This window comes from Electrophorus electricus, chromosome 17 (assembly GCF_013358815.1).
Source record: "Electrophorus electricus isolate fEleEle1 chromosome 17, fEleEle1.pri, whole genome shotgun sequence".
NCBI classification, from domain to species: Eukaryota; Metazoa; Chordata; class Actinopteri; order Gymnotiformes; family Gymnotidae; genus Electrophorus; species Electrophorus electricus.
The window spans coordinates 5,812,826-5,840,046 of NC_049551.1; the positions used below are offsets into that span (position 1 = coordinate 5,812,826).

General features: G+C 45.3%; 1 protein-coding gene across 1 annotated transcript in view; it reads left to right on the top strand.

Annotated features, from left to right (window-relative positions):
• The window catches only part of robo3 (roundabout, axon guidance receptor, homolog 3 (Drosophila)), a 68,221-nt gene extending 43,223 nt beyond the window's left edge, over positions 1-24,998 (top strand). Inside the window, 22 exon segments of the mRNA XM_035535642.1 lie at positions 443-614; positions 2,618-2,823; positions 6,123-6,204; positions 6,593-6,761; positions 10,830-10,996; positions 11,362-11,483; positions 11,710-11,926; positions 12,075-12,134; positions 12,137-12,192; positions 12,595-12,772; positions 15,880-16,107; positions 16,234-16,273; positions 16,377-16,516; positions 16,721-16,996; positions 17,220-17,284; positions 17,286-17,371; positions 19,211-19,417; positions 19,904-20,082; positions 20,267-20,377; positions 20,576-20,731; positions 21,010-21,149; positions 24,166-24,998. Coding sequence (XP_035391535.1) covers positions 443-614; positions 2,618-2,823; positions 6,123-6,204; positions 6,593-6,761; positions 10,830-10,996; positions 11,362-11,483; positions 11,710-11,926; positions 12,075-12,134; positions 12,137-12,192; positions 12,595-12,772; positions 15,880-16,107; positions 16,234-16,273; positions 16,377-16,516; positions 16,721-16,996; positions 17,220-17,284; positions 17,286-17,371; positions 19,211-19,417; positions 19,904-20,082; positions 20,267-20,377; positions 20,576-20,731; positions 21,010-21,149; positions 24,166-24,177 — 3,069 coding nt within the window. The 3' untranslated portion in view covers positions 24,178-24,998.
• Positions 24,999-27,221: the final 2,223 nt, after the last annotated feature.

The following is a 27,221-nucleotide window of genomic DNA, read 5'->3' on the forward strand; positions in this document are numbered from 1 at the left end:
TGTTGTAGCATCTTTACAAATGATAATCAACCTTTAACTACCTTGTTCTGTATCTGTCTTGTATATCTTTATAGGATTAAATCTGGATGAAAATGCATAACGCATGTTAGCAAGCATGTGTCTATCTGAGTTTATGTCCTTTAAATGATATTGTTATTGGTGTAGGTTTTATGTTCACACTTAGTTTAGAAAATATAATCCCCTGTTTTCTGATAATGTTACAAATTACATTACAGTTTTGTTTACAATAGATCATTGGTTAATTCCTGAAAGCCAAAACAGTTTTTTTTTTAATGTTTTACTAGTCCAATTCAGTCAATGCAGCAACCTGTACAATAGGTTTAGGCTGTAGTAGACATGGCAGCGGTACAGGTAGGTGTGGCTGTGTAATGATGTGATAATGTGCTAATCGTGTTTGTGATGCCTCCGTACGTCTGCACAGATCCTGCTGTTCCCCAGCCAGCCGCCCGCACAGTCAGGTCGTTTCTCGGTTTCGCTGAGCGGTGAGCTGACCATCAGTGACGTGCACAGCGAGGATTCTGGGTATTATATCTGCCAGGCTATCAGCGTGGCTGGCAGCGTTCTTACCAAAGCCTTGCTGGAGGTAGAGGATGGTGGGTAACAGCTTTCAAAGCACCTGTTGTGTGTGTGTGTGTGTGTGTGTTAGTGTGTTAGTGTGTGTGTGTGTGTGTGTGTGTGTGTGTGTGTGTGTGTGTGTGTGTGTGTGTGTATGCGCACGCACGCACGTATGTACTTATATGTATGCATTTGTGCGTGCATTCATGCGTGTGTGTGTGTGTGTGTATGTGAAATTCAGCACATAGACACCCCCACACATCATCTTACCTCCCACACAGAGACAGTAACAGTGGATTGATACTTTAATATCGGCCTAATAACATTAGGCTTCCAACTCTATAACTTAATTGCATTATTTGTGCAAGACCTTATCACAGACATTTGAGATATATTTAATTTGTGTTTGAACAAACTGCCGCATTGCTTAGTGCCACTCATTTTCCCGAACCAAAAATAAATTAAAAAGCAAAGCTGCCCCAAATTAAAATTTCCACGTCCCCAAACAAGCAAGCTGCAGGAGGCAGGGGAGCTGTAATCAAAAAGGACAAGCAGCCATCGCACTATGCAAATAACCCTGCAACATATGCCCGCCCTCCTGCTCCCCACATGACCAATAAACTCTTTGTGTGTGTTTGTTTGTGTGTGTGTGTGGTCTGTGTGTGTGTCTGTGTGTGTTGTCTGTGTGTGTGTCTGTGTGTGTGTCTGTGTGTGTGTGTGTGTGTTGTGTGTGTGTGTGTGTGTGTGTGTGTGTGTGTGTGTGTGTTGTGCACATGGCGCTGCACTTCAGTGCCGCAACATTAAACCAAAATAAACCACTCAATGCTGGAAGACAAAATTATTATCTGGAGTTTCACCTCCAGATGCACATGCACATACACACACACACACCTTTCGCATTTGTTTCTAAAAGTCCACCAAAACTAAACTCTCTATATTTCCCTTTGTCCTCCATCTCTCTCTCTCTCTCTCGCTCTCTCTCTCTCTCTCTCTCTCTCTCTCTCTCCCTTCCTCTCTGACCCTTCTCACTAAGGGGGAGCTTAATCTGAGCAGCGGGGTCGTGAGCGCATTTCCCAGAGCTGACCGGCTCTGCCCTTGCCAGACAATAGCGTTCACTTCCTTAATTTCCCTCTGTGCACTGTGAAGTGTTCCAGAACTCTCTCTGCTTCATTAAAAAGATGTAACGTGTTCAGAACAGCCTAAAGAGTGTTACACCAGTACAAACTGACTGTGAAGACACTGAATATGATCTTATGTAAGTTTGAGATCTAAGCCGCATAGCTCTCATCTTCTTGTGCTTCTAAGAGATAAAGTGTATATATGGAAGTTACCATACTTTCTTCCCTGTCTTCTATTGGGAAGGAGAGAACGCCACATACTGAAGGAACCAGCAAGTGAATTATTTATTACGAACTTAGGTAAACTTGTGGGGGTCTGCTGCTAAACAATCAGTAAATAATTTATTTCGAGTGGAGCGTGTCAACCCTTCACACTGCTCTCGGAGCAGTAACAGACCTTCACGGCGTGCCGTGGTGAAGACCTGCTGACCTGGTGCATCCAGTGCCATTGGCCCCCGTGCTCACGCGCCAGAGCCCTGCTTCACCACACACTCGGCATGAGGCGGGCACACACGTGTTACGACCCGGAGGTCTGCAGACATCGTCTGACAATCACCGCCATCCATCCAAGTTCATCTCAGCTCCATCACACAGTCCCAGTCCAAAATCTACTGGTCCAGAGCTCATTTAGGGATACTTCCTCCCAGCATGGACTGGCAGTCAACAGAGGAGGTCTGAAGAGGAATACATGCAGCATGTTGAATCTCTTTTCTCACGCGTGTTTCCAAAGTTCTATTCAAATTGTCTTCAATTACAGTTTGCATAATGCATTTAAAAGTACTTTTAAAAAGTAGGCCCTATATATATACAATGTATATAAACATACATATATTTAATGTCTTTTCTCAGTCTTAATGGTCTTTTAAAAGGCTTTAATAGTAATAGAGGTGCTCGGTCTTATGCATATGTTTGTTTGAATGCAGCTCCATCCGACCGTGTGCCACCCATCATCCGCCAAGGCCCAGCCAATCAGACTCTTGCACCTGGGGCAACTGCCCAGCTGCAGTGCTACGTGATGGGAAACCCACTGCCCAGTATCCAGTGGGAGAGAGATGGGCAAAGAATCCTGGGAAATGATGAGCGCATCAACCTAATGGAGAATGGCACTTTACAAATCATAGCCCTGCAGGTACTCTGCAGAGTGTATGTGTGTGAATGTGTGTGTGTGTGTGTGTGTGTGTGTGTGTGTATCTGTGTGCTATATGAATACTTTATTATTTTAAAGGGTAATACGATGAAGATAGTAGCATATGGGACATTGCAAATCAAATCCCCTTCAGCTCATGAAGTTTCATTGTTAAATGTCTCATCTGACAGTCACCATATGCTGTTGTGCTGTATTTGCAAATATATGCCTATGGATCAGCTCATCTGCCAGTCTTCTGTTTGCTTCACCTCAGAGAGCATTTCTGTGCGAGTCTCACACAGCAACAGAAGGTACAGACAGAACACGAGTGCTGCGTGTGTAGCGCGGCACTCCAGTCTCTGATGGGGTCAGGCGAGAGGTGTTTAAACTGACAGCACACAGAAGTGTTTAATATGTAGGGCTGCTATTAGAATCTGCTCGGCGTGGTTCACGGGTGACCCTGCCTGTCGAGCTGCAGCCTTGTACAAGAAGGCTGATGATTATGATAGTAATGACTGTATATGTACTGTTGCCGGCAGTAGCACCGGCTTAATGAAATCTATTCCTTAGGGTGTCTGCGCGTGTGTGCGTGCTTGGGATCGTTTGTCCATGCCCGTGTGTGTGCGCACGCGCGTGTGTGGGCAGGCATGTGCGTGTGTGTGTGTGTGGGTGTGTGTGTTTGTGTGTTTCTGTGTGCTTCACCTGGGGGGGGGGGGGGCAGGCACCACAGTGGGCAACGATGATGGGTTAATTGATTGTGGCCCAGAAAGATTAACGATCGCTGAGCCTTTAATTAAATGCTCATCCAGTCCTAGAGAGGAAGAGAGAGAGAAACATTGAGGGACATAGAAGGAGAGTGAGGTCATGTAATCTTTATGAGCTCCTGCACCCTCTGCTACCCTGATTTGTTATCTATGGTAACCAGTACGTTTCTCTGATTATCCTCTGTTCTGGAGAAACTACAAACACACACACACACACACACACACACACACACACACACACACACACACACGTGTGTGTTTTTCTGACTGCGACAGTCACTGCTTTCAGAGTAGGACCTTTCTCTCAGGTTCCGCATGTGCTGTATTAAAAGAGGTCTTGGATTTCTCTTCGCGTATGAAGGAGATTTCGTTGGGGTTCAGGAGTAGCGAGCCCGTCCCTGTCTGGTTCGTAACTGGCTTTGGCCTCCGGCGCCCTCCTCGTGACGGCCAGGAGGGGAACGCACCCTGAAGTTCCCACAGATGGCTGCATGCCCCAGTCTGAGAGAGGAGTGCAGGAGTCCCACGCTGACAGGCTAAAACCCACAGACAGAGAGAGGCCTGTGATGAGGCTCAGCAGAAGAGTCTGTGGCCCTCTGGTCTGAAGGCAGTGAGACGGCCAAAGAAACAGGGCTAATATCCGTAACCTGGAAAGAACAGATAGTTAGGAGAGGAAGAGAAAATGGTGGAAAAGAGTGAGGGAAAATTGAAAGTGGGGGAGGATCCTGAGAGCTGGAAAACTCTGCATCTCCCTGCTGCCTCTCCACTCATGCATTTTTAACCGTATGTGTAATGTTCGGACCTGCCAAGCATGAGTAATCAGCAGATACCAACTGAGCGTGCCCAGTGCTCCACCAGCCACCAGGGACAGGGTCTGGCCAGTAGAGTTAACTGGTAGAAAAGTCCGAGAAGTCTGAGGGAAAAGTCTCACATACTTTCACATACTCCTTCTCCCTGCCTCTCTCTCTCTCTGCTGCTATCACTCCATCTCACTCCCTTTCTCACTCCCAAGAGACTTTGACAGCTCAGGCCAAAATAGCTCTGAGGATGCATTACCACATGCTTCCACATTGCCAAAGGATGCTGAAATATTTTTTTTTAAATAATTTATATAATAATATAAGTCTAAGGAGCTGAGATATGGTGTGACACTGATGCAGTGTTTAATCAAGCACAGTTACCTAAATGCACAAGTCATGTGTCTGAGCTCCAGAATAAGTCAACCTGTAATGTTACTGGCGATATGGCGTCAGATTGTATATGTTTAGATATGTGTGTATGGTTTTGTTTTTGGTTTTGTGTGTGTGTGTGTGTGTGTGTGTGCGTGTGTGTGCGTATGTGTATATGTTGTGTGTGTATATGTTGTGTGTGTGTGCGTGTGTGTATATGTTGTGTGTGTGTGTGTATGCGTGTGTGTGCGTGCGCGTGTGCACGTGTGTGTGTGCGTGTGTGTGCGTGTGTGTATATGTTGTGTGCGCGTGTGTGTGTGTGTGTATATGTTGTGTGTGTGTGTGTGTGCATGTGTGTGGGTGTGTGTATATGTTGTGTGTGTGTGTGCGTGTATGTGCGTGCGCGTGTGCACGTGTGTGTGTGTGTGTGTGTGTGCGTGCGCGTGTGTGTGCGTGTGTGTGTGTGTGTGCATACTGTGTGTGTGTGCTGTGTGTGCTGTGTGTGTGTGTGCTGTGTGTGTGTGTGTGCGCGTGTGTGTGTGCGTATGTGCGTGTGTGTGACTCAGAGCTATGAGTGGCTCCCCTGAGCTGTCAGCACTATTGGGTATTTGTCAGAGAGAGACAGAGAGGGAATTCTGACTTGTTCACTCTGTTCACTTGTTCATTCCACTGCTGTAAGCAGATTCAGTCTTGATCTGGCCCTCCAGCTTGGGAGTGAACATTTTGTTGTCCTCACCTCAACTATAGTCCCCCCCCCCCCACTCCACACCTCTCCCAAGTCTTTGACTTCCTTTTTGAACACATACTCTATCCCATACTCCTTCAATAGCATTGCTAGTGTGAGCTTTCTGCCAAAAGCCTTGCAGTATACCAGTCAGCGCTCTTCTGATTGAGACGTTTTGATCAATGAGAGATTTGTGATGCATGGGCCAAAGTCATTGGCCAAAGTCATTGACTTATCTGACTCCAGGATTCTCACCACCCTGGTGATGGTATTGTGCTAGTCCTTACGTGGGAGCCCAGCATCGTCCTCTCCTGTGCGGTCATTTTTTGTGTGTGTGTGTGTGTTTTGGCAAGACGCACCATTACTTTGGAAATGATGAGAATTTGGCTCCATAATATTTATAGTGTTTATACAAGTGGAGATGATGTTCTTGATTTACACTGGGCTGTCTGGCCCCAAATGGGAGGCTTCCTATCAGTCCAGTGACCTTCATGACGCATGGTAGCTACGCTTGGTATGTGGTGTTGTAGTATAGTGGAGGGCGGTGGAAGTTGAGGAGTGGAGATTTATCTGATTGCCAGCATGCCCGTGAGGCTTTGAAAGGTAGTGTGTCCACACAGAGGCTGACCCTGATCATGCTGTTGCTAGGAAACCGACTCCGGGGTCTACACCTGCGTTGCCTCCAGCGCAAGTGGCGAGACAACTTGGAGTGGAGTACTTACTGTGAAAGGTAAACACGCACACACACTCACACACACACACACACACACACATTTTGTTGCTACTCTTTTACCACTATATATCCTTGTCACGTTTTTTGGTAATGTGTTGTTTTTGTTACCGTGAGCTGTGCAATAGTTTCCCGCAAACATTGCCATTATCAGTTTGTGCAGCACAGAATGGAAACACCTTAACTTGGACTGGTTTAATTGAAATATAACGGATGCCTTTATAACGGATGCCTTGGTGTCACGTTTCTCCAAACAGATAAAACCTGGCCTTAACCCCTGGAAAACCTTTTTAGAAAAAAACATCAAGCATCCGAATGTAAGGAACGCTACATTCAGAATACAGAATAAAAGCATGAGTCTTTCAGTGCATGTGTGTGTGTGTTGCAGAGAGTGGAGGTATGGCTGTGTCTCCTGCGTCAGAACCTTACCAACTGCCTGGCCCTCCCCAGAAGCCTGTGGTAACGGATGTTACCCGGAACAGTGTAACCCTGACCTGGCAACCCAATGCTCATGAGGGTGGAGCTGCCGTCACCTCGTACATCATCGAGGCGTTCAGGTAAGGAGTGCAGCGTATACGGTAGGCAAAGACTTCTGTCATATACACATGAACAGACACACACACACACACACACACACACACACACACACACACACACACACATACAGGCTGACCAGCACCCACACTCACAGACATGTGTTATGAAAGCAGTCCTACAGAGGATCACTCGTAATTCTCTCTCTTCTACATGTCCGTTTATTCACTCCCTCATGCATTCCAGGGTCTCTCTCTCTCTCTCTCTCTCTCTCTCTCTCTCTCTCTATCTCTCTCTCTCCCTCTCAATTTCTCTCTCTCTCTCTCCTCCTCTCTGCTGGATATTAGCACCTCCCGTGAGAGGCAGCTCTTGTGAGACATTTTTCATTTTTTATTAATTCAGTGTCAGTGTGTCACTGAGGCTGGTCAGGCGTGACAGCCCTGTGGGTGCCCTATCCTTGACCCTCTGTTCCCTGCCTCTCTACCCCCGACTCTTTTTTCTCATTCTTTCACTTGCAGCGCTGACACATTTCAGAGTGATCTCTAACCTGCGCGTAAAGCATCCGACCACTGCATGTTTTGTTTTTTTATACATGTTAGTTAGTAGCTCTGGTCTCTCAACCAGACCAAGGGACTGAAATGTGCCATGCTAATGAATTCAAATCCAGTCCACCCGGACAGCTCTTTAGGCTATTGTAAGCCTGCTAAAATGGGGCTACCTCTAATTACAGAGCTGAAATCTGGGCTTCTCAGAGGAGGCTTACAGAGGGCGCGATATAGACTGAGCAGCAAACACACACACACACACAGACAAAACATACACCACAGACACCACACACACATGCTTTGTTGCTGTTCACTGCTGTATAATCCTGTATTCTGTTTTGTTATTTGTTGTATTTTTTACTATTGTATTTGTGTTGTATTTGTTACCATTAACTGTGGAATAGCCTCCCTCAAAGCATTGTCAGTTTGTGAAGCAGAAAATAGAATTAGATTAATTTGTGAACGCCATACACACACACACACACACACACACATGCACAAACACACAAACCAAAACACACACACAATTCACTCCCCTTCATGGCCCCTTGGGCAGTGGTTTGCAGTGCCACACGACCCAAAATTGATTCTTTATAGAGTGCTCTGGGGCTGAATAGAGTGTTTACAATAATATTTTCTTTCCTGAGGTGCTGTGGGACATGGAGTGGAGGGAGAAAGGGTAGAAGATGGGAAGTAGAGAGGGAGAGGAGTTGAGGGGAGAGGGAGAGAGAATGAAGCAATAGTAATAATTGGAATATGGAAGAACAATGAGAGCAAGGGTAAGTTCCTTACACCTTGCCGTGAGACCACTCAGATTTACGGAATGCCCAGATGTGTGTGTGTGTGTGTGAGAGAGGGAGAGAGAGAGCGAGAGACCGTGCCTGTATGAAGGAGGAGATAGCGCTTTCTTATCTATATGCATTCTTGTGGGAGAGGAGGAGAGACGAGAGGTTATGAAAGGAAAGGAGGAGAGCAGCAGAGAAAAGGCAGAGGAGGGGAGGGGAGGAGAGGAGAGGAGTGGGCAGCAGAGCGTCAGAACTTGTGCATTTGCTGATAGCCAAAGTGACCTTGGATTTATGGGCGTGCTGTGGAGGTGCTATAGGTTGAATATTTATGAGCCTCTCGGTGTTGCTGGGCCTCCACGCGAGTGCGGGGCGGGGGGCTGCGTCTACGCTGGGAATGGCCGTGGGGGGGCGGACTGAACCTGGGGACGCGGCAGCCCGCACGACGGCCGCGCTGAACAAAGACGCTGCTTAACCGCAGACAAATGAAGATACACGGAGTGGAGCTGCTCCGTTGGACAGATGCACGCGCTTAAAATTCATGACTTCTTTTATGGGGTTGCAGGGGTTGGGGTTGGATTCGGTAATATGAGTCCAATCAACTTTTGATCTTTTTGGTGGAAGAGCAGTGTAGGCATGTGTGAAAAGTTTTTTTCATGCGGCATTTATACCATGATTGGAGAATCTTCTGTTAGCTGAGCCAGTTACTAGTCCTTTGTCTCAACATTCTCAGCCGGTAAGAATGCTACTCTTCGATCGCTTTTTCCATACACATTTTAATGAATATCATTGTATGTGCAATAACAAGGCCCCCTATCTGTAGGACATACTGCAGTGACTCTGCAGATATGTGATGCATTTATTATATCCAAGCGGGAAATTTATTTTGTTCCCACAGGCTGCCAGTGCATGTACAATACAAAACAGCAAACTAGCCAGCAATGCACAGTAACAACATACAAAACACTAAAAAGCAAAAATAGTACAAAAACATGCGGTAATGCAAGAAAAACCCTACAGTACACAATAACAGTGTAATAGATATCATTCCAAGTCTCACAACCACAAAGATTATCTACCCCAGTACCTAGTTACTGTTAACTGGGCCCTTTACAAGCACATTTTGTTCAAGGTTGCTTTAACTTATAATGAATGCCTACAGGAATCAGTTTGAATGTGATGCTTAAAGGATTCACTGCATCATTTCTCTTCTACAGCATTCACCAGATCCTCTTGCTCGAGTGACTTACAATAGTGCTTATCATGTGTAGATGGGTCTGAAATAAGATATTAAACTTTGCCCCGCCAGTTTTGCTGGCCATGTTCATGATGGCTTGCTTCCCATTTTTATTATTCACTGACAAAGAAAGAGCAATGAAGCAAAACAGGATGTTCCAAGCTTCTGGATGAAGTAACGGTAGAGTGGAGCCGTCTTACTAGTCCAAATGAACTGATCTTCTAATATATGCAGTCTTGGCCATCCTTTCTCACAAATGAGTTCTTCTGAGTTTGAAGCAAAGTCAATTTATGATCCTTCATTATTCCCAAATGTTTGGGAATGTTCCTCAATTCATATCCAAAGCCCTTTCATTATTACAAGTGTGGGTTGGTTTCAATCAGAATCATTGCCATTTCCTTTTCATTTTTGTAGGATTCTGTTCCAGGAAGCTAGTAACACACCGCAAAATACACGTCCGTTCACCGTTATATACTCAGTGTCATCCTCTACACACGTGTCCTGCACTAGGAACCAGTCCTCTCTGTAAACCCTATACGAGGCATTAGTAGGGACATTTCATAGGTGTGAAATTGGAATATATATAATCTTATCTGTGTATTTTACAGGTGTACAATTGCAGTCTGTAACCTGTTATCATTGCACAATATGTTAGCCTGTCTTTACCCTGTTCTCCATTGGTCGGCACCTGGCCTATGGGGCCACTGCCGAACAGATATTATCTGGGGGCAGATCATCCCCAACATAGCAGTGTCACTGCCAGAGCAGTGGCTTGGCAGCAGGAGTGTATCAGGCACAGCGGGGTTGCAGAGCTCTGCACGTGCTTGGTTGAGCGTGGTCTGCCCGCGACAAAGATCCAACACTAACTAACGCTGAAACAGGCTGTTGATGAGGAGTTGGAGGATAGCTAATAAAAACTGTACATGGCAGCAGTTTGACTCCACTCTTTAATTGTACATCTCCAACATGGTTCTAATAAATAAACGTTAATGTAATGTTCCAATAAAGTGGTGTGTGTGTGTCTATATATATATTTATATGTGTGAAGAAGTCCCATCAGCATAGTGCTGGCAGCCTGTGATGTGGTTGCTGGGCGCATGTAGCTTAGCCCAGCTAAGAATAGTCCTGTCATCACACAGCTCATATCCAGGAACACAGCAGTGCGCTACCTCAGCATGGGCCTACATCCTTCAGCAGAGCATGTAATAGGTCTCTCCAGGCTCACAGATGAACAGCCACAACACTGACAGTTTCTGTTTGAACACACACACACACACACACACACACATTCTATCACTCTGAATCTGAAAATGACTAGGCAGCGCTAGAATGGATGCAGTGTGTGTGTTGTGATTTTACACCCAAACGTTAGATGGGTGGCTTAACTGTTAACTGTACTCACATCTCAGGATGGTTTTCCTTCAGGGCTGGCAGCTCCTTCTGTAGTGCTGAAGGCAGAATGTAAATTGAATGAACAGGCCTATTGGTCCTTTGGTTATTTAAGGTGCTCTGTGTTTTGTTGTGCAGTCAGTCTGCAGGCAGTACGTGGCAGACAGTGGCAGATCTGGTGAGACTTGAGAAGCACACGGTCGGTGGCCTCTCTCCTAACACCATCTACCTGTTCATCGTCCGCGCGGTCAACGCCTACGGCCTGAGTGACCCCAGTCCCATCTCGGAGCCAGTGCGCACACAGGGTGTGTATTCGGGCAGTCTGCTGTCTCATCACTATGGATGCTCATGCACATTATTGCACCTGTAAAAAAATGTCTAAAAAGAAACTAGCAGTCTGAAGTGGGCTGATTATTTTGAACGGTGCTGATTTTAAGATGTGCTGAAGCTAGTCTTTGGCACTGATGACTCATCTGGTAAAGAAGATCAAAATTTTGCTTGTAACGCTAAGATCATGGGTTTGATTCCCAGGGGAGCACATCTACTGTCATACTGGTAAATATGGAAGCTGTTTGAGATGAGAACATTTGCCAGATGCTTTAAATGTAAACGGGTCTAGAATCCCGGCCTGGCCCTTTCATGCTACATTTGTGATGTTTTGTTTGTTTAGATGTGAGTCCGACGGGTCAGGGCGTGGACCACAGGCAGGTGCAGCGTGAGCTGGGGGAGGTGGCCGTCGAGCTGCAGCAGCCTGTGCTAATAACGGGATCCAGGGTCCAGCTCACGTGGACCGTGAGTACTGACCACATCCACCCTCTCGGTCCCCACACCATATTTACTCACACACACCAGCAGGCCTAAATGCTGCAGCTATCACTACTAAACAATGAACCATGAATAATGGTCTATCCACAACCTCACCGACATTGCCTGTTTGTACAGAGAGAAAAGATGTGCGTTCAGGACAGACACTTTTTGCCAGGTGCTATCTCTGAGGTGCATCTCTGGTTGATCACAGGTTGATCGGCAGTCCCAGTACATTCAGGGCTACCGGCTACTGTACCGGCCCGTAGGAGGCTCCTGGCTCCAGCAAGACGTGAAGGCCGGGCCTGAACGCAGCGCAGTCCTCGTCGACCTGCTCAAAGGCACTGAGTACGAGGTCAAAATCAGACCCTTCTTCAATGAGTTCCAGGGCATGGACAGCCACCTGCTGACCCTCCAAACGCCCGAAGAGGGTGAGCCTCAACCTCACAGTTACTTTAGGTTTAGCAAAGCATTTTTAACATTAGTTTAAATGTTAAAGTTTTATGGTTTTAAAGTTCTCAAAAGAATACCAAGAGCAACTTTTTATTGTTTGTAATTTTGCCTTTTGGTAGTCCCCAGTGGCCCCTCCTCAGGCCGTGACTGTGTCAGCAGTCAAACTCAGCAACAGCTCCGGCATCAGGGTTCATGGCAGCCTCCCCCCGCTGAGATGCAGAATGGAGTGATCCAAGAATACAGGGTAAGGGGATTTGCAATTCAGGTACAAAACTGAATGGAGCAGCCGAAAAGATTTCTACTTGAGGGGTATAACGGCCTTTATACATCTAGTTCACATTGTTTCGCTACACTTTTATTTCCACATAGCATTACTAATAAAAGGCAGATAAATACATTTCTCATTCATCTTTGATTATAATGTGGTATGGGATACCATCCACTGGAATATTTTAAATACCAATGCCCTAGTCAGAAACTGCTAAATCATGATGGCCACCTGTCTTTCTCAACAATTGCTGACCTGGTCTAATATCATGACTCCTTTAATGCTACGGTCCTGTGGAGTAACTTGGGTATAACAGTGTAACAGTAGTCTGGAAGCTGCTTGGAATGATTGCTTACTGGTGTGCGGTGTGCTTCTCAGATATGGTGCCTGGGAAATGACTCTCAAACACGCTACCACATTAACCAGACGGTGGACGGGAGCTTGCTGTACACCCTGGTGAAGGGCCTACTTCCTGGCGTGCTCTACCAGGTGGAGGTAGCAGCAGTGACCACTGCTGGAGTGGGCACCCGGAGCCAACCAGTCTCTGTGATGATCAGTGAGTGCCTACTGAAATAGCAAACATGTGTTTACTTTTTATGCTAGATTTATTTACCATAGATGCTGCATGTACATGAATTCATGTTAAAGTGTACATCATGCATGCCAATTTTAATGGTAGTGAATTTTAGTCTCCTCTAGGGTGTGTACAGATTTTTAGTCTTATACAGTCAACTCCCTAACTGGATTTGCCCATTATAATGACTAATTAACCAAGAATCATACAGTCTGATTCTTACTCATCTTTTATAACTTAATTTTTCATGCAAATTTCAATCTTTAATAACCACAAATGAGCTGTGAATAGTTCTTGTGACAGTAAGGAACATGCATCAGTGACATCTGTATTCCTATCCAGAGTGCGGATAAAATATCAGCAGTCATTTATTTCCTGTCTTAGGTTTCCCTGAATTTAATCTTAATTGTAACATATTTGTCATGTTACTACACAGCAAGCTAATGACACTGATTCAAAGCATTTGCCCACTGAATCACCAAAAGATCACAATCTTGATCATACATAGTGACATTTCAGTCCAAGCCCAAATGAAGCAGCACAAGGTGTAGACAGGACTCTACGCTACTATTGTAAACAGGACTTAAGACCACTCTTGTAGGAAGGACTTTTCCCCACGGATGTAGACAGGACTCTGCCCCACTGTTATAGACAGGACTCTGCCCCACTGTTGTACACAGGACTCTACCCTACTGTTATAGACAGGACTCAACCCCACGGATGTAGACAGGACTCTACCCCACTGTTGTAGACAGGACTCTATCCTACTCTTGTAGACGGGACTCTACCCCACTCTTGTAGACAGGACTTTTGCCCACTGTTGTAGACAGGAATCTACCACACTCTTGTAGACAGGACTTTTGCCCACTCTTGTAGACAGGACTCTACCACACTGTTGTAGACAGGACTCTACCCCACTGTTGTAGACAGGTCTTTTGCCCACTGTTGTAGACAGGACTCTACCCCACTGTTGTAGACAGGACTCTACCCCACTTTTGTAGACAGGACTTTTGCCCACTGTTGTAGACAGGATTCTACCACACTCTTGTAGACAGGACTTTTGCCCACTGTTGTAGACAGGACTCTACCCCACTGTTGTAGACAGGACTTTTGCCCACTGTTGTAGACAGGACTATACCCTACTCTTGTAGACAGGACTTTTGCCCACTGTTGTAGACAGGACTCTACCCCACTGTTGTAGACAGAACTCTACCCCACTGTTGTAGACAGGACTTTTGCCCACTGTTGTAGACAGGATTATACCCTACTCTTGTAGACAGGACTTTTGCCCACTGTTGTAGACAGGACTTTTGCCCACTGTTGTAGACAGGATTATACCCTACTCTTGTAGACAGGACTTTTGCCCACTGTTGTAGACAGGACTTTTGCCCACTGTTGTAGATAGGACTTTTGCCCACTGTTGTAGACAGAACTCTACCCCACTGTTGTAGACAGGACTTTTGCCCACTGTTGTAGACAGGACTCTACCCCACTGTTGTAGACAGAACTCTACCCCACTGTTGTAGACAGGACTTTTGCCCACTGTTGTGGACAGGATTATACCCTACTCTTGTAGACAGGACTTTTGCCCACTGTTGTAGACAGGACTATACCCTACTCTTGTAGACAGGACTTTTGCCCACTGTTGTAGACAGGACTCTATCCCACTGTTGTAGACAGGATTATACCCTACTCTTGTAGACAGGACTTTTGCCCACTGTTGTAGACAGGACTTTTGCCCACTGTTGTAGACAGAACTCTACCCCACTGTTGTAGACAGAACTCTACCCCACTGTTGTAGACAGGACTCTACCCCACTGTTGTAGACAGGATTATACCCTACTCTTGTAGACAGGACTTTTGCCCACTGTTGTAGACAGGACTTTTGCCCACTGTTGTAGACAGGACTTTTGCCCACTGTTGTAGACAGAACTCTACCCCACTGTTGTAGACAGGACTCTACCCCACTGTTGTAGACAGGATTATACCCTACTCTTGTAGACAGGACTTTTGCCCACTGTTGTAGACAGGACTTTTGCCCACTGTTGTAGACAGGACTTTTGCCCACTGTTGTAGACAGAACTCTACCCCACTGTTGTAGACAGGACTCTACCCCACTGTTGTAGACAGAACTCTACCCCACTGTTGTAGACAGTACTATACCCTACTCTTGTAGACAGGACTTTTGCCCACTGTTGTAGACAGGACTTTTGCCCACTGTTGTAGACAGGACTTTTGCCCACTGTTGTAGACAGAACTCTACCCCACTGTTGTAGACAGAACTCTACCCCACTGTTGTAGACAGGACTTTTGCCCACTGTTGTAGACAGGATTATACCCCACTGTTGCTTTAGTGAAAGGTGTCTGCTGCTGCTGGGTTTTAACTTCCAGTTCATTCAGTTCAGCTCCTACTTTCACAGGGTACTTGGTGTATTTCTCTTTGTGGCTAGTGGCACAATGGAAACCCATTTGTTGCAGATTTCTCCAAGCCCGCCGCTTTCCCCTTGAACTCCGGAAAAAGGTCACCTGCCTCCAATCTCGGCTGAAATTTACAGTCCCCATGGTCATTTTTCTCTTTATATTGCTCATCTTTATCAAATGTACCTCCACAAAAACAATGACTGCACGCAGGTAGCTACAATTGGCCAGTGGTACCTGCGCTTTGTAAGTCTACCATTAGTGCATAATTGCAGTAATAAATTACTTTGAATGCAACCAGTCAATGTTCGATCCAGAAATCAAACAACAATGATACACCGACCCATGGGCCATACAGGAAGAGAGTGTGGGGTACTGTGAGTTGCTCATTCATGGTCTACATGTTAAGTGAAAGCTGAAACAGTAATTTTGTTTGCAAACTTTCACAGCCTCCATCAATTTGTCTGTACTGACAGTAATGCAAACATTATAATTTGCATGTTCTCTTTAAAACGGTTGTTGTTTTTGGTTCATGTTGCTGTGTAGAAATAACAAGAAACAAAAAAAATGTTCTTTGATAAGAAAAGGGGGATATTTATCTTCTCTATTTTATGTGAGCCTTCTGAATATATCTCTCTCTCTCTCTCTCTCTCTCTCTCTCTCAATCTCAGAGTTGCAAGCGGAGCAGCCTGGGGTATCAGCTGAAGGCAGTGACTCAGATCAGAATGTGAGTCTTGCAGAGCAGATTACAGACGTGGTGAAACAGCCTGCCTTCATCGCAGGCATTGGTGGAGCATGCTGGGTAATCCTCATGGGCTTCAGCATGTGGATATACTGCAGACGCAAGAAGAGAAAGGAACTGAGTCACTACACAGCTTCATTTGCATACACACCCTCAGGTAGACTCCCCCCCCCCCCAAAAAAAAAACAACAACCAAAATGAAGATGTTTGAGATACTTAGCTAACCTAAATAACTAGCTAACCTTAAGAAGAGTTTATTGTCTTGCCTCTATCCCTCCAACAGTTGGCTTTCCTCATGGAGAAGGCTCGGGACTAAATGGAAGGCAAGTGACTCAGTACATAGTTAAGAATGTAAAGAATGCAAGAACAGAGTACCAAGGAGATACTGGCCTGCATTTGAATGACCTCCCTCTTTCTTATTTCCAGGCCTGGTGTGTTGGGTTCTAACATAGGGAACTACCCCTGGCTGGCTGATTCATGGCCCACTACAAATCTTGTTCATAATGGCAAAGAATCAGCCAACTGCTGTACTTCCAAACCTGACACAGCAGAGCGATACTACAGCGGTAAGCAAAGGCACCTTCAGAGATCACTGTACATCAGTACAATAACAGGCATCTACTGATAGCCCAAGGCACATGATAAAGTCTTTGGTTTTGATAAGTCAACATGAAACATCTCCTGGCTCTGTGCATTAGTGTTTGTTGATACTTCTCCCCAAGTTTAATTTGAGATCATCTCTAATCCATTTCTAATCCCTGCTCTTACAGAGGCTGGGATTTCTAACTACCTGAACCAGACTGAGAAGTATAGCACTGGCTCCAACGAGGGCCCCATCTATAGCACCATCGACCCCGCCGCTGAAGACCTGCGCAGCTTTACGGCCCAGTACTCCCAGCACACCACACCTTACGCCAGCACTCCCATCATGCCTTTCACTAACCAGGTGCCCTGCAGCCCCGACCAGGATGGTGGCCACTGGATTAACCAACCAGGGACCTCAAACGTGCAGTATGCCCAGCCGGACCGCTCCAAGGCTGATAACGGTATAGGTTAAGAGACCTTAAAAGTTCCTTTCGCTCCCATCCAATTGATATGTTGATTGATACGTTGATTGCATTTTCTGTGTCGGATCTGTGCTGGATCTGTTTTGATGTGACGTGCTTTCGAAACACCTGCCATTGTTTCTCCTGTTTGATGGGCGAAAAATGCCATCAAACACCAAAACACCATTATTTTCTTGACGGCGCCTCTCCAACCTCTCTGTAGCTAAGCAGTCAAAGCAGAAGTCAATGGGGAAGGCAGTGAAGACTCCATCTTTGAACTGGACGGAGCCGTCGCCCCCCCCCACCCTCCCTTGGAGAGTTAGAGCACTGTGAAGATGAGGACGAAGATGAAGACGAACACATCGAGGAAATGGGGTAAGCTCCATTATGATCATGTCTTATGTGCTTGCCACGAACAAACACACAATCATTCTTTTTTCCATTACAGATCTCGTCTTAAGTCTTAAGTTTCCTCTTGGAGTAAATTATCATATAAATATGTATTCACACATAGCACGCTATTTAACCAAGGCTTAAGCTACTGCAAGCCAAGGAATCTTGTGCCCAGAGTTTAGAAATGGATTTTTGGGGTATAATGACTGCACTACAGTGTTCTTAAATTACTTCTGCACAGGGTTTTGCTTAATATGGACAATTCTTTTTCAAACTGCATTTCCATGGGTGCTTTGAATTTTGACATTCAAATATAATGCTTATCGAATTTGCAGGGGCCAGTGTGTCAGCCGGCTGAAAACGTATGAGAAGACAGCCTATAATATGCTGACGTGGCCTCAGAAAGCCTCTAATGTTCCATGCCTATTCCAGGAAAGGCTGCTCCATTAGCCGTGCTGCTGGTGTGTGTTATTGGCCCTGACAGGGCTCTCTTTGGCAGCTAACAACATTAGCAACATGCTGGCCGCTGCTCTGGCCTGCGGCCTGTTCCCTAAGCAAGGAGCATAGCATGGGTCTAAGGCTTCGAGGCCCCTGTTTCTTCCTTACCCAATATCGCATTACACTGCCGTTAGCTGGCAGAGGGACTCATGCCAGTCCCTGAGCGGCATGAACGCAGGCACTGTGTGTGTGTGTGTGTGTGTGTGTGTGTGTGTGCGCTGTGTGTGCGCTGTGTGTGCGCGTGAGTGGTGACAGGTTAAACACATAATCATCGCTCTTGCTGCCACTCTACCTGAATGGCTGCCCAAAGGGCCCGTGGAGGAAGTGAGGCGTATGACTTGTAGCCGTTAAGCGGGCCTGGCTCGCTCATCCACAAGGGCAAGATGAGCAGCGCTGATAGCGCAGACACCGGCCCCTATCCTTCTCCTTCCAGCAGGCCAGCGGTAATGTCATTAGCTAGCAGCAGGTACAGACCTTCTCATGTTCTTCCCCCTGAGCAGAACAGGATCATTCAGCACGTTAGCACGCACAGCTGCCCGGCCGCCCGGCCAAACTCAATTTCCATTACTAGCCTACAGTGAAGTTCTCCAATTTGCGATGAACTTGAGGATAAACGGCGATGACCTTTGCTTGAGCCCTCTGGTACTTTCAGAGGAGCTTGGTCCTGGTTATTGCATTACCACCAAAGCTTTTCTCATTCCCTTCATTTGGACTGTTAACCTCGTAGCTCTGGCACACAACAGTTTAGCAGCACAGTTCAAATTCCTGCCACGCCTGCAAAGCTAGCTCCCTTTTCAACCCAAGTCTTTCACTATCAAAGCTCCACGGAGTGGTATGTGAACACCTCAGGGTGCAGCACTGATTGTCACTCAGAAAGGCTCAGTATTAAGTCGTCATCATTTCTCTCCGACATGGACTGCTCTTTGCTGAAGCCCCAAACCGCGTAGTTAGCCAGGGGCCATGGATGCCTCCTCCATCTGCTCTGGCAGATTGGAAAGTGATACGCAGGCCAGTCGTCGAACAGACAAAGGTGACATACCACGGCACTTAACTTCAACCAAAAGTATAGCAATGGAGTGTTAAATATCATTCATGAAATCAGTTGTATAAGTGTTTAACTAAACACATTTGTTACCGCTGTCCAAAAAAAAAAGGCTGAAAATGAGTGTGAAGAGTGTGTCAACAGAGTGTGAAGTGTGTCAACAGAGTGTGTAGAGTGTGTCTACAGAGTGTGTAGAGTGTGTCTACAGAGTGTGTAGAGTGTGTCTACAGAGTGTGACACTAATATTTCGCTACCCTTCCTCTCTCTCCGTGGGTATCCAGTTCTGATGAGGAGGACTGGTGTCCACCACTCCCAGAGAGGACCTACCTCATGGATGGAGTATCGGAGGATGAGCCACTGCCCCCTCCCAGAGGAGAGGCCGCTTCCCCAACCAATTCCTACAGCCACCAGTCGACAGCTACCCTCACGCCCTCGCCCAGGGAAGACACTGCGCGACTGCCCCACCCGGAACAGACCCAGGCAGGACGGTGAGGACGCTTTCTTCTAACCAAACTAAAAATGGAAGGTTTGCTAACTGGAAGAAACCATACAAACGTGGCCCTGGCAAGATATTGCGGGTGTCAGACCGAAGACGTGCTCTTCACCTCCCCGCATCTATATATCACAGCGGCCTGTAGAGAATTCGTTACCCGTCACCCCACCATGACACAGCAATACATTTGTTTTCTTTCTCTCTGGAGGTGTTTTCACCACTTGCTCCTTTGTTCCTGCCTAGGAGACATGTGCCTTATGAATAATTGATCCCTCAGCCAGTTCCTGTTTTTTATAGCTGCTGTGTCCTACTGTGAAACACAGGCTTTCTGACAACACTGTTGTGAAGTTTCTCGGCAGGTGGAAGTCTGCATCAAAACAGAGCATGTAAGGGCTGCGTGAGCCCGAGTGACGCATAACTGATGTCTGTTTGTGCAGTCATTGCTGAGCTGTAATTGAGCAGTCATATTTGATGTTGACAGACGGTTGCCGTGTGGACCAGTGCCCATTCCCCGGGCTCCCAGCCCCCCCCTTACGCAGACCAATCAGAACCTGTCAGCCAATTCAGAGGTTCCCGAGAGCAGTACACCACAGCGCTCCACACACAGACGGGATGTGAGCCAAGGAACGGGACAGAGTGCAGACAATGTTAACACACCAGGTGTGTGTTGTGCATGTGTGTGCGTGTGTGTGTGTGTGTGTGTGTGTGTGTGTGTGTGTGTTTGTGTGTGCGCATGCACTTGTAAAACATCTTTGCTTTATTGCTTTTTGGGGCTATGACAATAAAACCCCAAAGATCAGTGTGTGTTCAATGCTTAGGTCAGTATCAAAATCCCATTCCATAGTGCGAGCGAGAACATCTGTAGGGGATGTGCAGACCCCTCCCACCCAGAAGGCCAGGATGAAAAAGAAGACCTCAAAGAGTGGCCAGTACCGCAGAGACATCATTCAAGGAGGTGAGAGCACCTATTTTTTGTGTAATCTTCTTGTGTGTGTGTGTGTGTGTGTGTGTGTGTGTGTGTGTGTGTGTGTGTGTGTGTGTGTGTGTGTGTGTAACACATTGGTCATCCTTCATGAGCTTGTATATTTTGATGTAGCTATGAGCTCATGTCCGACCACTCAGTTTTGCTAACGCGGAGCTCTTATCTCGCCAGATCTGCCCCCTCCTCCCGAACCCCCACCTGAGGATGAGTCAGGCCTAGAGAGAGGGCAGACAGCCCCAGACAGGGAGGGGGGCTACATGTCCTCCATGGAGAGAAGAGAGCACAGCACACCCAACCGCAAGATCTCAGCTCAGAGAAAGAAGGATGGTGAGAAGACCGATTGCACAGACACGCTCCATCTGTACACCATGGCCATGCACTGCATGTTTGCTGGACACACTGATTTACACAGTGCATATGCAGCACACAGAGGCTCAGATATTCCCAGGGAAAAATCCATTTTGACTTAAATTTTTTGTCTTCCATCAAAAACTTGAATAGCTAAAGCTAATGAATAGAGTTGCTATGTAAATCTCCCCTTTTCCTTATTGTCCAAAGCTCAATGCTTTAGAACTGATTGATGAGTTAAATGTGTCACTCCACAGATGATGACTTGATTCCTTACCACAAGCCCAACTTCCTGCCACGTGGTCAGATGTCCAGCAACTGCTCCACAACAGGAAGCTCTTCATCACGAGGATCAACAGGATCTCGAGGTCACGGAAACAGCCGGAAAAGAAATGATGTAAGAAATTGACCTGAAGATTACATCACAAAGAATTTAAGCATTCTATAGCAACCTGAGACTTAGGATTCTGAGATAGACTTGTTTTCTGTGCAATATACAGTGGTGTGAAAAAGTGTTTGCTCCCTTCCTGATATCTTATTTTTTTGCATGTTTGTCACACTTAAATGTTTCAGATCATCAAACAAATGTGTGAAAAAGTGATTGCGCCACCTGTTAAAACATAAATTAACTGTGGTTTATCATATCTTTGGAAAGCTGAGTTTAATTTCTCTAGCTACACCCAGGCCTGATTAATGCCATACATGTTTTCAATCAAGAAATAACTTAAATAGAACCTGCCTGACAAAGTGAAGTAGACCAAAAGATCCTCAAAATCTAGACAGCATGCTGCGATCCAAAGAAATTCAGGAACAAATGAGATACAAAGTAATGGAGATCTATCAGTCTGGAAAAGGTTATAAGGCCATTTCTAAATCATTGGGACTCCAGCAAACCACAGTGAGCCATTATCCCCAAATGGCAAAAACATGGAACAGTAGTGAACCTTCCCAGGAGTGGCTGGCTGACCAAAACTACCCCCAGATTGCAGCGACGACTCATCCAAGGGGTCACAAAAGACCCCACAACAACATCCAAAGAACTGCAGGCCTCATTTGCCTCAGTTAAGGTCAGTAGTTCATGACTCCACCATCAGAAAGAGACGGGGCAAAAATGGCCTGCATGGCAGAGTTCCAAGGCAAAAACCACTGCTGAGCAAAAAGAACATAAAGGCTCATCTCAGTTTTGCCAGAAAAGACCTTGATGATCCCCAAGACTTTTGGAAAATACTCTGTGGACTGACAAGACAAAAGTCCCATTACATCTGGTGTAAAAGTAACACAGCATTTCAGAAATGTAACATCATACCAACTGTAAAATATGTTGGTGGTAGTGTGATTTTTTTTGCTGCTTCAGGACCTGGAAGACTTGCTGTAGTAAATAGAACCATGAATTTTGCTGTCTACCAAAAAATCCTGAAGGAGAATGTCCGGCCATCTGTTTGTTACCTCAAGCTGAAGCTCACTTGGGTTCTGCAGCAGGACAATGATCCAAAACACACCAGCAAGTCCACCTCTGAATGGCTTAAGAAAAACAAAATGAAGACTTTGGAGTGGCCTAGTCAAAGTCCTCACCTGAGTCAGATTGAGATATTGTGGCATGACCTTAAAAAGGCGGTTCATGCTTGAAAACCCTCCAATGTGGCCGAATTACTACAGTTCTGCCAAGATGAGTGGGCAGAAATTCCTCCACAGCACTGTAAAAGACTCATTGCCAGTTATCACAAATGCTTGATTGCAGTTGTTGCTGCTAAGGGTGGCCCAACCACCCTTATTAGGTTATTAGGTTTAGGGGGCAATCACTCTTTCACACAGGGCCATGTAGCTTTGGATTTTTTTTCCCTTAATAATAAAAACCTAAATTTAAAAATTGTATTTTGTGTTTACCTGTGTTATCTTTGTCTAATATTTAAATTTGTTTGATGATCTGAAACATTTAAGTGTGACAAGCATGCAAAAAATAAGATATCAGGAAGAGGGCAAACACTTTTTCAGACCACTGTAAGTTTACGGCCATGGTCTCTCTTGACTAGCTCTCGGACAAATTCATCGGTGAAGCTTGCAACACTCAGAAATTATCCTGAACACTGTAGCCTCCTTGCAGGAACTGCCCTCTCCCCAACCCTATTTCTAATCATGAACCCTTCTCACAGATGAAAACACTCAGTAAATGCTCCTTTTTTGTTCTTGGGATGGAGACAGAATTGGCTGAGATTTCTAAAAGTTTCTATCTGAGTGTAGTGTGGAGCTCTTAGTACAGTAAAGGGCCTCTGCATATGCAGCAGGTAAGGTCTGATAGTTCAATCAGTCAATAGTTCCTTCCAACCATTTATGAAAAACTACATTAGACATGCAAGTGATTTAGACCATCTATGCTTGTTTCTCTAAAAGCCTTGATTTATCGTTTCAGGTCTGTTGCACTTTTCAGTACATTCAGAACATTATTATTTTATTATTACTTTTTGTGAAAAATGTATGACATAAGCTTTGCTATAAAGAAAATGGTAACACTTATAGTGCTTTCATTAATATTTAAGTAATTATTATCTTAGCAAAAAGTAATCAATTATTACAGTATACTGTTGTTTTCATGAATCTGACTACTAGTTAGTTGACTAAATTGTTTACTCAAATTTGTTACTAAATCCTGCCACTTTACTGACTAGATTATTGTAGTGAGGAGTAATTAGTGAAGTTTACTCCTGTTACTGTCAGGTTACTAGCTATTTAGGTATTAATTAGTAAATGACATTATAAAATCAAAGATCCTGGCAAACTCTATGTCTCTGTGCCATATTAATGCTGTAGAATGAGGTCTGTGCTGAGCTTTGATCAGCAGTACAGAGTCCCAGGCTAGCCAGACGACGCACCCTCTCACCTATCACAGTCACCAAAGCAAAAGAGTCCCAACATGGGGAGAAAGGGTGTGCACCCATCCTCAATCACAGACCCCTCTGTCTTCAGATCTCACCCCTGCTCAAGTTACCCCTCTGGGAACTTTAAAAGCAGGTCACACAAAAGAGGCCAGTGTGTTCCTGGGGGAGGGAGTTTTGGGTTACCCCCTTTCTCAGTGCTGTCTCACCAGCCGGACAGAGCGCGTGGAAATGTGCCGGGTAGCTTTGGGGAATGGACCCTGCAGGACTCCAAGAAGCAGGCTGAGCTTTACGGTCTTGGATTTTCTCAGCTCATACACTGATCTGTCCCTCCAGATATGTGCTGAAGTAAATAATCCATGAAGACTCAACTCAGCTGCTTCTCCCGTGCTTCCCATTGAGTTTGCAGTACAAAAGAAGATTAGAGCCAAAATTAAAAAATTTTTGTGCAAGGCCATTTTATCAGTGTGTATTTTGCGATGTAAAAATTATATTACTACTTAATCCAAATCTTTAATCTGCTTCAATTTTTGTTCTTCTCAGGAGATGAGATAAGGGAATGCTGATAGTTGGGGAAAAAAAGATCTTCAACAAACATCTTTGAGTTTCTTCAGTGTACTCTCTGCCTAGTAAAAAACAGATCTGTAGAGAGCGGAATGAGTACTCAGACCTATTGTCTGCCTCACCACACGCAAATCACGGACTTTTCATTATGTTGTTGTTGTTGTTATTATTATTATTATTATTGTTATTATTATTATTATTATTGTTATTGTTATTGTTATTTATGACTCTCATGGGGCCATTTTAAATCTCATTGTCACTGTAAATATTTTTTTTCTTTAAGGTTTTTACATGGGGTCCAGATACAGGGAAAGAAGAAATATATTGTATTTATAAGAAAAGAAGTAAAACACGCTAAAAGGTCCAATATAAAAGAACATTACTGTCTGAATGTGCCAATCTCTTTTTGTACAAATGTATACAGTACTTTTGAATGCATAAATAATATTGCACTCTTGTTGTGTTGGAGAGCAACAGAAAATACAAAGCACAACGTGTGTTGTCAACCAGCCAGCAAGGCAATCTGGACCTGTGCCAGCCCAGGAACCTGCTAGCTTTGACTCCCCCCACCACTGGAGTAGGTGACTGCTGTGGTCAGAAGAGAACGTGGAACAAGTTTGTCCTTTGATATCCATTACGGAAGACTGTACCCATAGGACTTTTTTTTTTGTTGTTGTTTTTTGAACGCGTGCTTTGAAGACAGTGTGAAAATGTGTTCTGAACATCAACAAAAAAAACAAAACAAAGCTATCCGTTCCAGTGGCTAACTTTTTGGTAGTCCTTGTTGTTTTGTAAAAATGAAATAAAAAAAATAAAAAAACATGAACCATGTACAGCGTGCGCTTCCGTAAAAGAATTTTGGTTGGTTTTATTTTTGCTTGTTTTGTATTCAGAGCACATTTTTGGAGAATATTTGCACAAAAAGGCAGGGAAGAACATGTCTATATTGACAGAGGTTACATGGAGAGAAAGGGAAGACAAGCAATGAGTGAACGTTTAAAAGCACAGAGAGGAGAATTCAACTGGAGGGTATGAGAGATGCTATCCCGGGGTGACGGGTTCAGTGTAATACAGAGTGAAGGGAGAGAACCCTCTCACGGCAGCTGGTTATTACGTTTAATGCTCTTTTAAGATTCCTAGACTACGAGTTATAAATTCAGTACTTAAAAAAATTCTTGTTTGCTTCTTGAGCTGTTTGGATAAGTCAGTTTCCTTCCCTGATGTGCCTGAGAGCTAACGGCTGCAATGTGAGGCATGTCTGAGACTCTCAGTGATTCTCTTTACCTTACCTATCGGTCACTGGCCATCATGGCACATGGGTAGGCAGATCAGACAAAGTGTTGACCTTTAGAAACTTATTTCAGATTCATGCACACATACACAAATATACACACACACACACACACACACACACACACACACACAGACTCCTCCCTGGCCATAAATCACAAGCTCATTCATTAGTTGTGCGTCAGGGCGATCCGCCCATCAGGGCCAGAGGGGAGAAGAGAGCAGTCAAAATACAGCTCCCCAATTTCCATGTTAATTACCCAGCCGAGAGATAGATGCTTTTGACTTTATTGTTCATTTAATGTATGCAAAGTGCATGCGATTGCGGCATTAACATTAAGAAGAGCTTGTTCCAGCAGCATAGTAATACACACATTTTGACATTTGGCTAGTTTTATGATAAACAATGGGTTAAATCAATGAGCGTTCCAGGGCCGTTCCAGGAGCGTTCAACTGCACAGCTGCAGGAGTGCTGGTTGCAGGGGGAGAAATTGAGAGGCACATTTAGCCTGCTCAGCCAGACTGAACAAATAAATCTACAGTGATCCAACAAGTCTACTCCCAGCCTTTGTGTTATGCAACCTGTCTCCAGTTCTAGAATTCTCATTTATCAGATCACTTAATGGGTGTACCAGAGTTTCCAAACTGCACACAATTCTGGATTTGTATCATTCTTGAGTTCTAGCTGGTCACTGCAGCTGTGGGAGGTCTAGCGTTAGAGCCAAGGCTTTAGAAGGACACTTGAGTTTAATCCTTCCCAGGGCAGACGAGGGTCAGCGAGGTCCGCCAGACGGCTGCATCTCACGGGCTCTCTGACCCGCGTTGTCCATCACCCCCACGATGGATAGCTCCCACTGGGTACCCCCCCCCCCCCCCCGAGCCCACGCTCAACTGGACGCAACTCTGCAGAGAGGAGCTTCATTTTAATTTAAGGAGGTGCCAGATACAGAGACAGGAGATGATTGCACAGGTGTTGCACAATAATGACCATTTAGCTTCGGATTCAGGTTATTACATTGTCCATGTGTGCGGTATTCATGATGAGCCAGTTCCCCCAAACTCAAGTTTGCAGCTGTGTCTACATAAATGATCATGTGTGCTTCTACATTTTCAAAATGAGATATCTGAAAATAAGTCTTTACAATATCTTTTTCCATCAGAGGCTCTGTGTCAGACTGAAAAAATCGTATGCAAAGGATTTAAGAGGTCAAACAATTTTTTTCATGCAGTATAATCCCAGAGGACTAATGGTTCTGCTATTGTGTGTGTGTGTGTGTGTGTGTGAGTGTGAGAGAGATGCATTAAGAAACTGTTGCATGGCAAAGTGGGTCAATGGATTACCAGCAGGCTATAAAAAGATGCCTTTTTAGCCAAATTTGCACAGTACCACAGCTCCTCATGGTGCGTGTGTGTGTGTGTGTGGGGGGGGGGGGGGCTGTCATTCTGTGCCAAGCATATGGCCATGAGTAGTGAATGAGAGCGACAGAAGATAATCCCTCAGTAGTCATGGCACGGTCACTTGTGTGTGTACTGTATGTGTCAGGCATGTGCCAGTGTTGTATGAGCTGATGCTGGTTGTTTGTAAGAAGGATTAGAGTCCTGTAATAATATTCACTGCTTCTAAACTCAGCCCACACACTCTCAAACTCAAATAATCAGCCCGAAACACCTCACAACTGCACACACATGGGGTTCGCAGGACAAGCAAACTCTTGCTTGATAAGAGAACACAGCCAGCCTTGCTA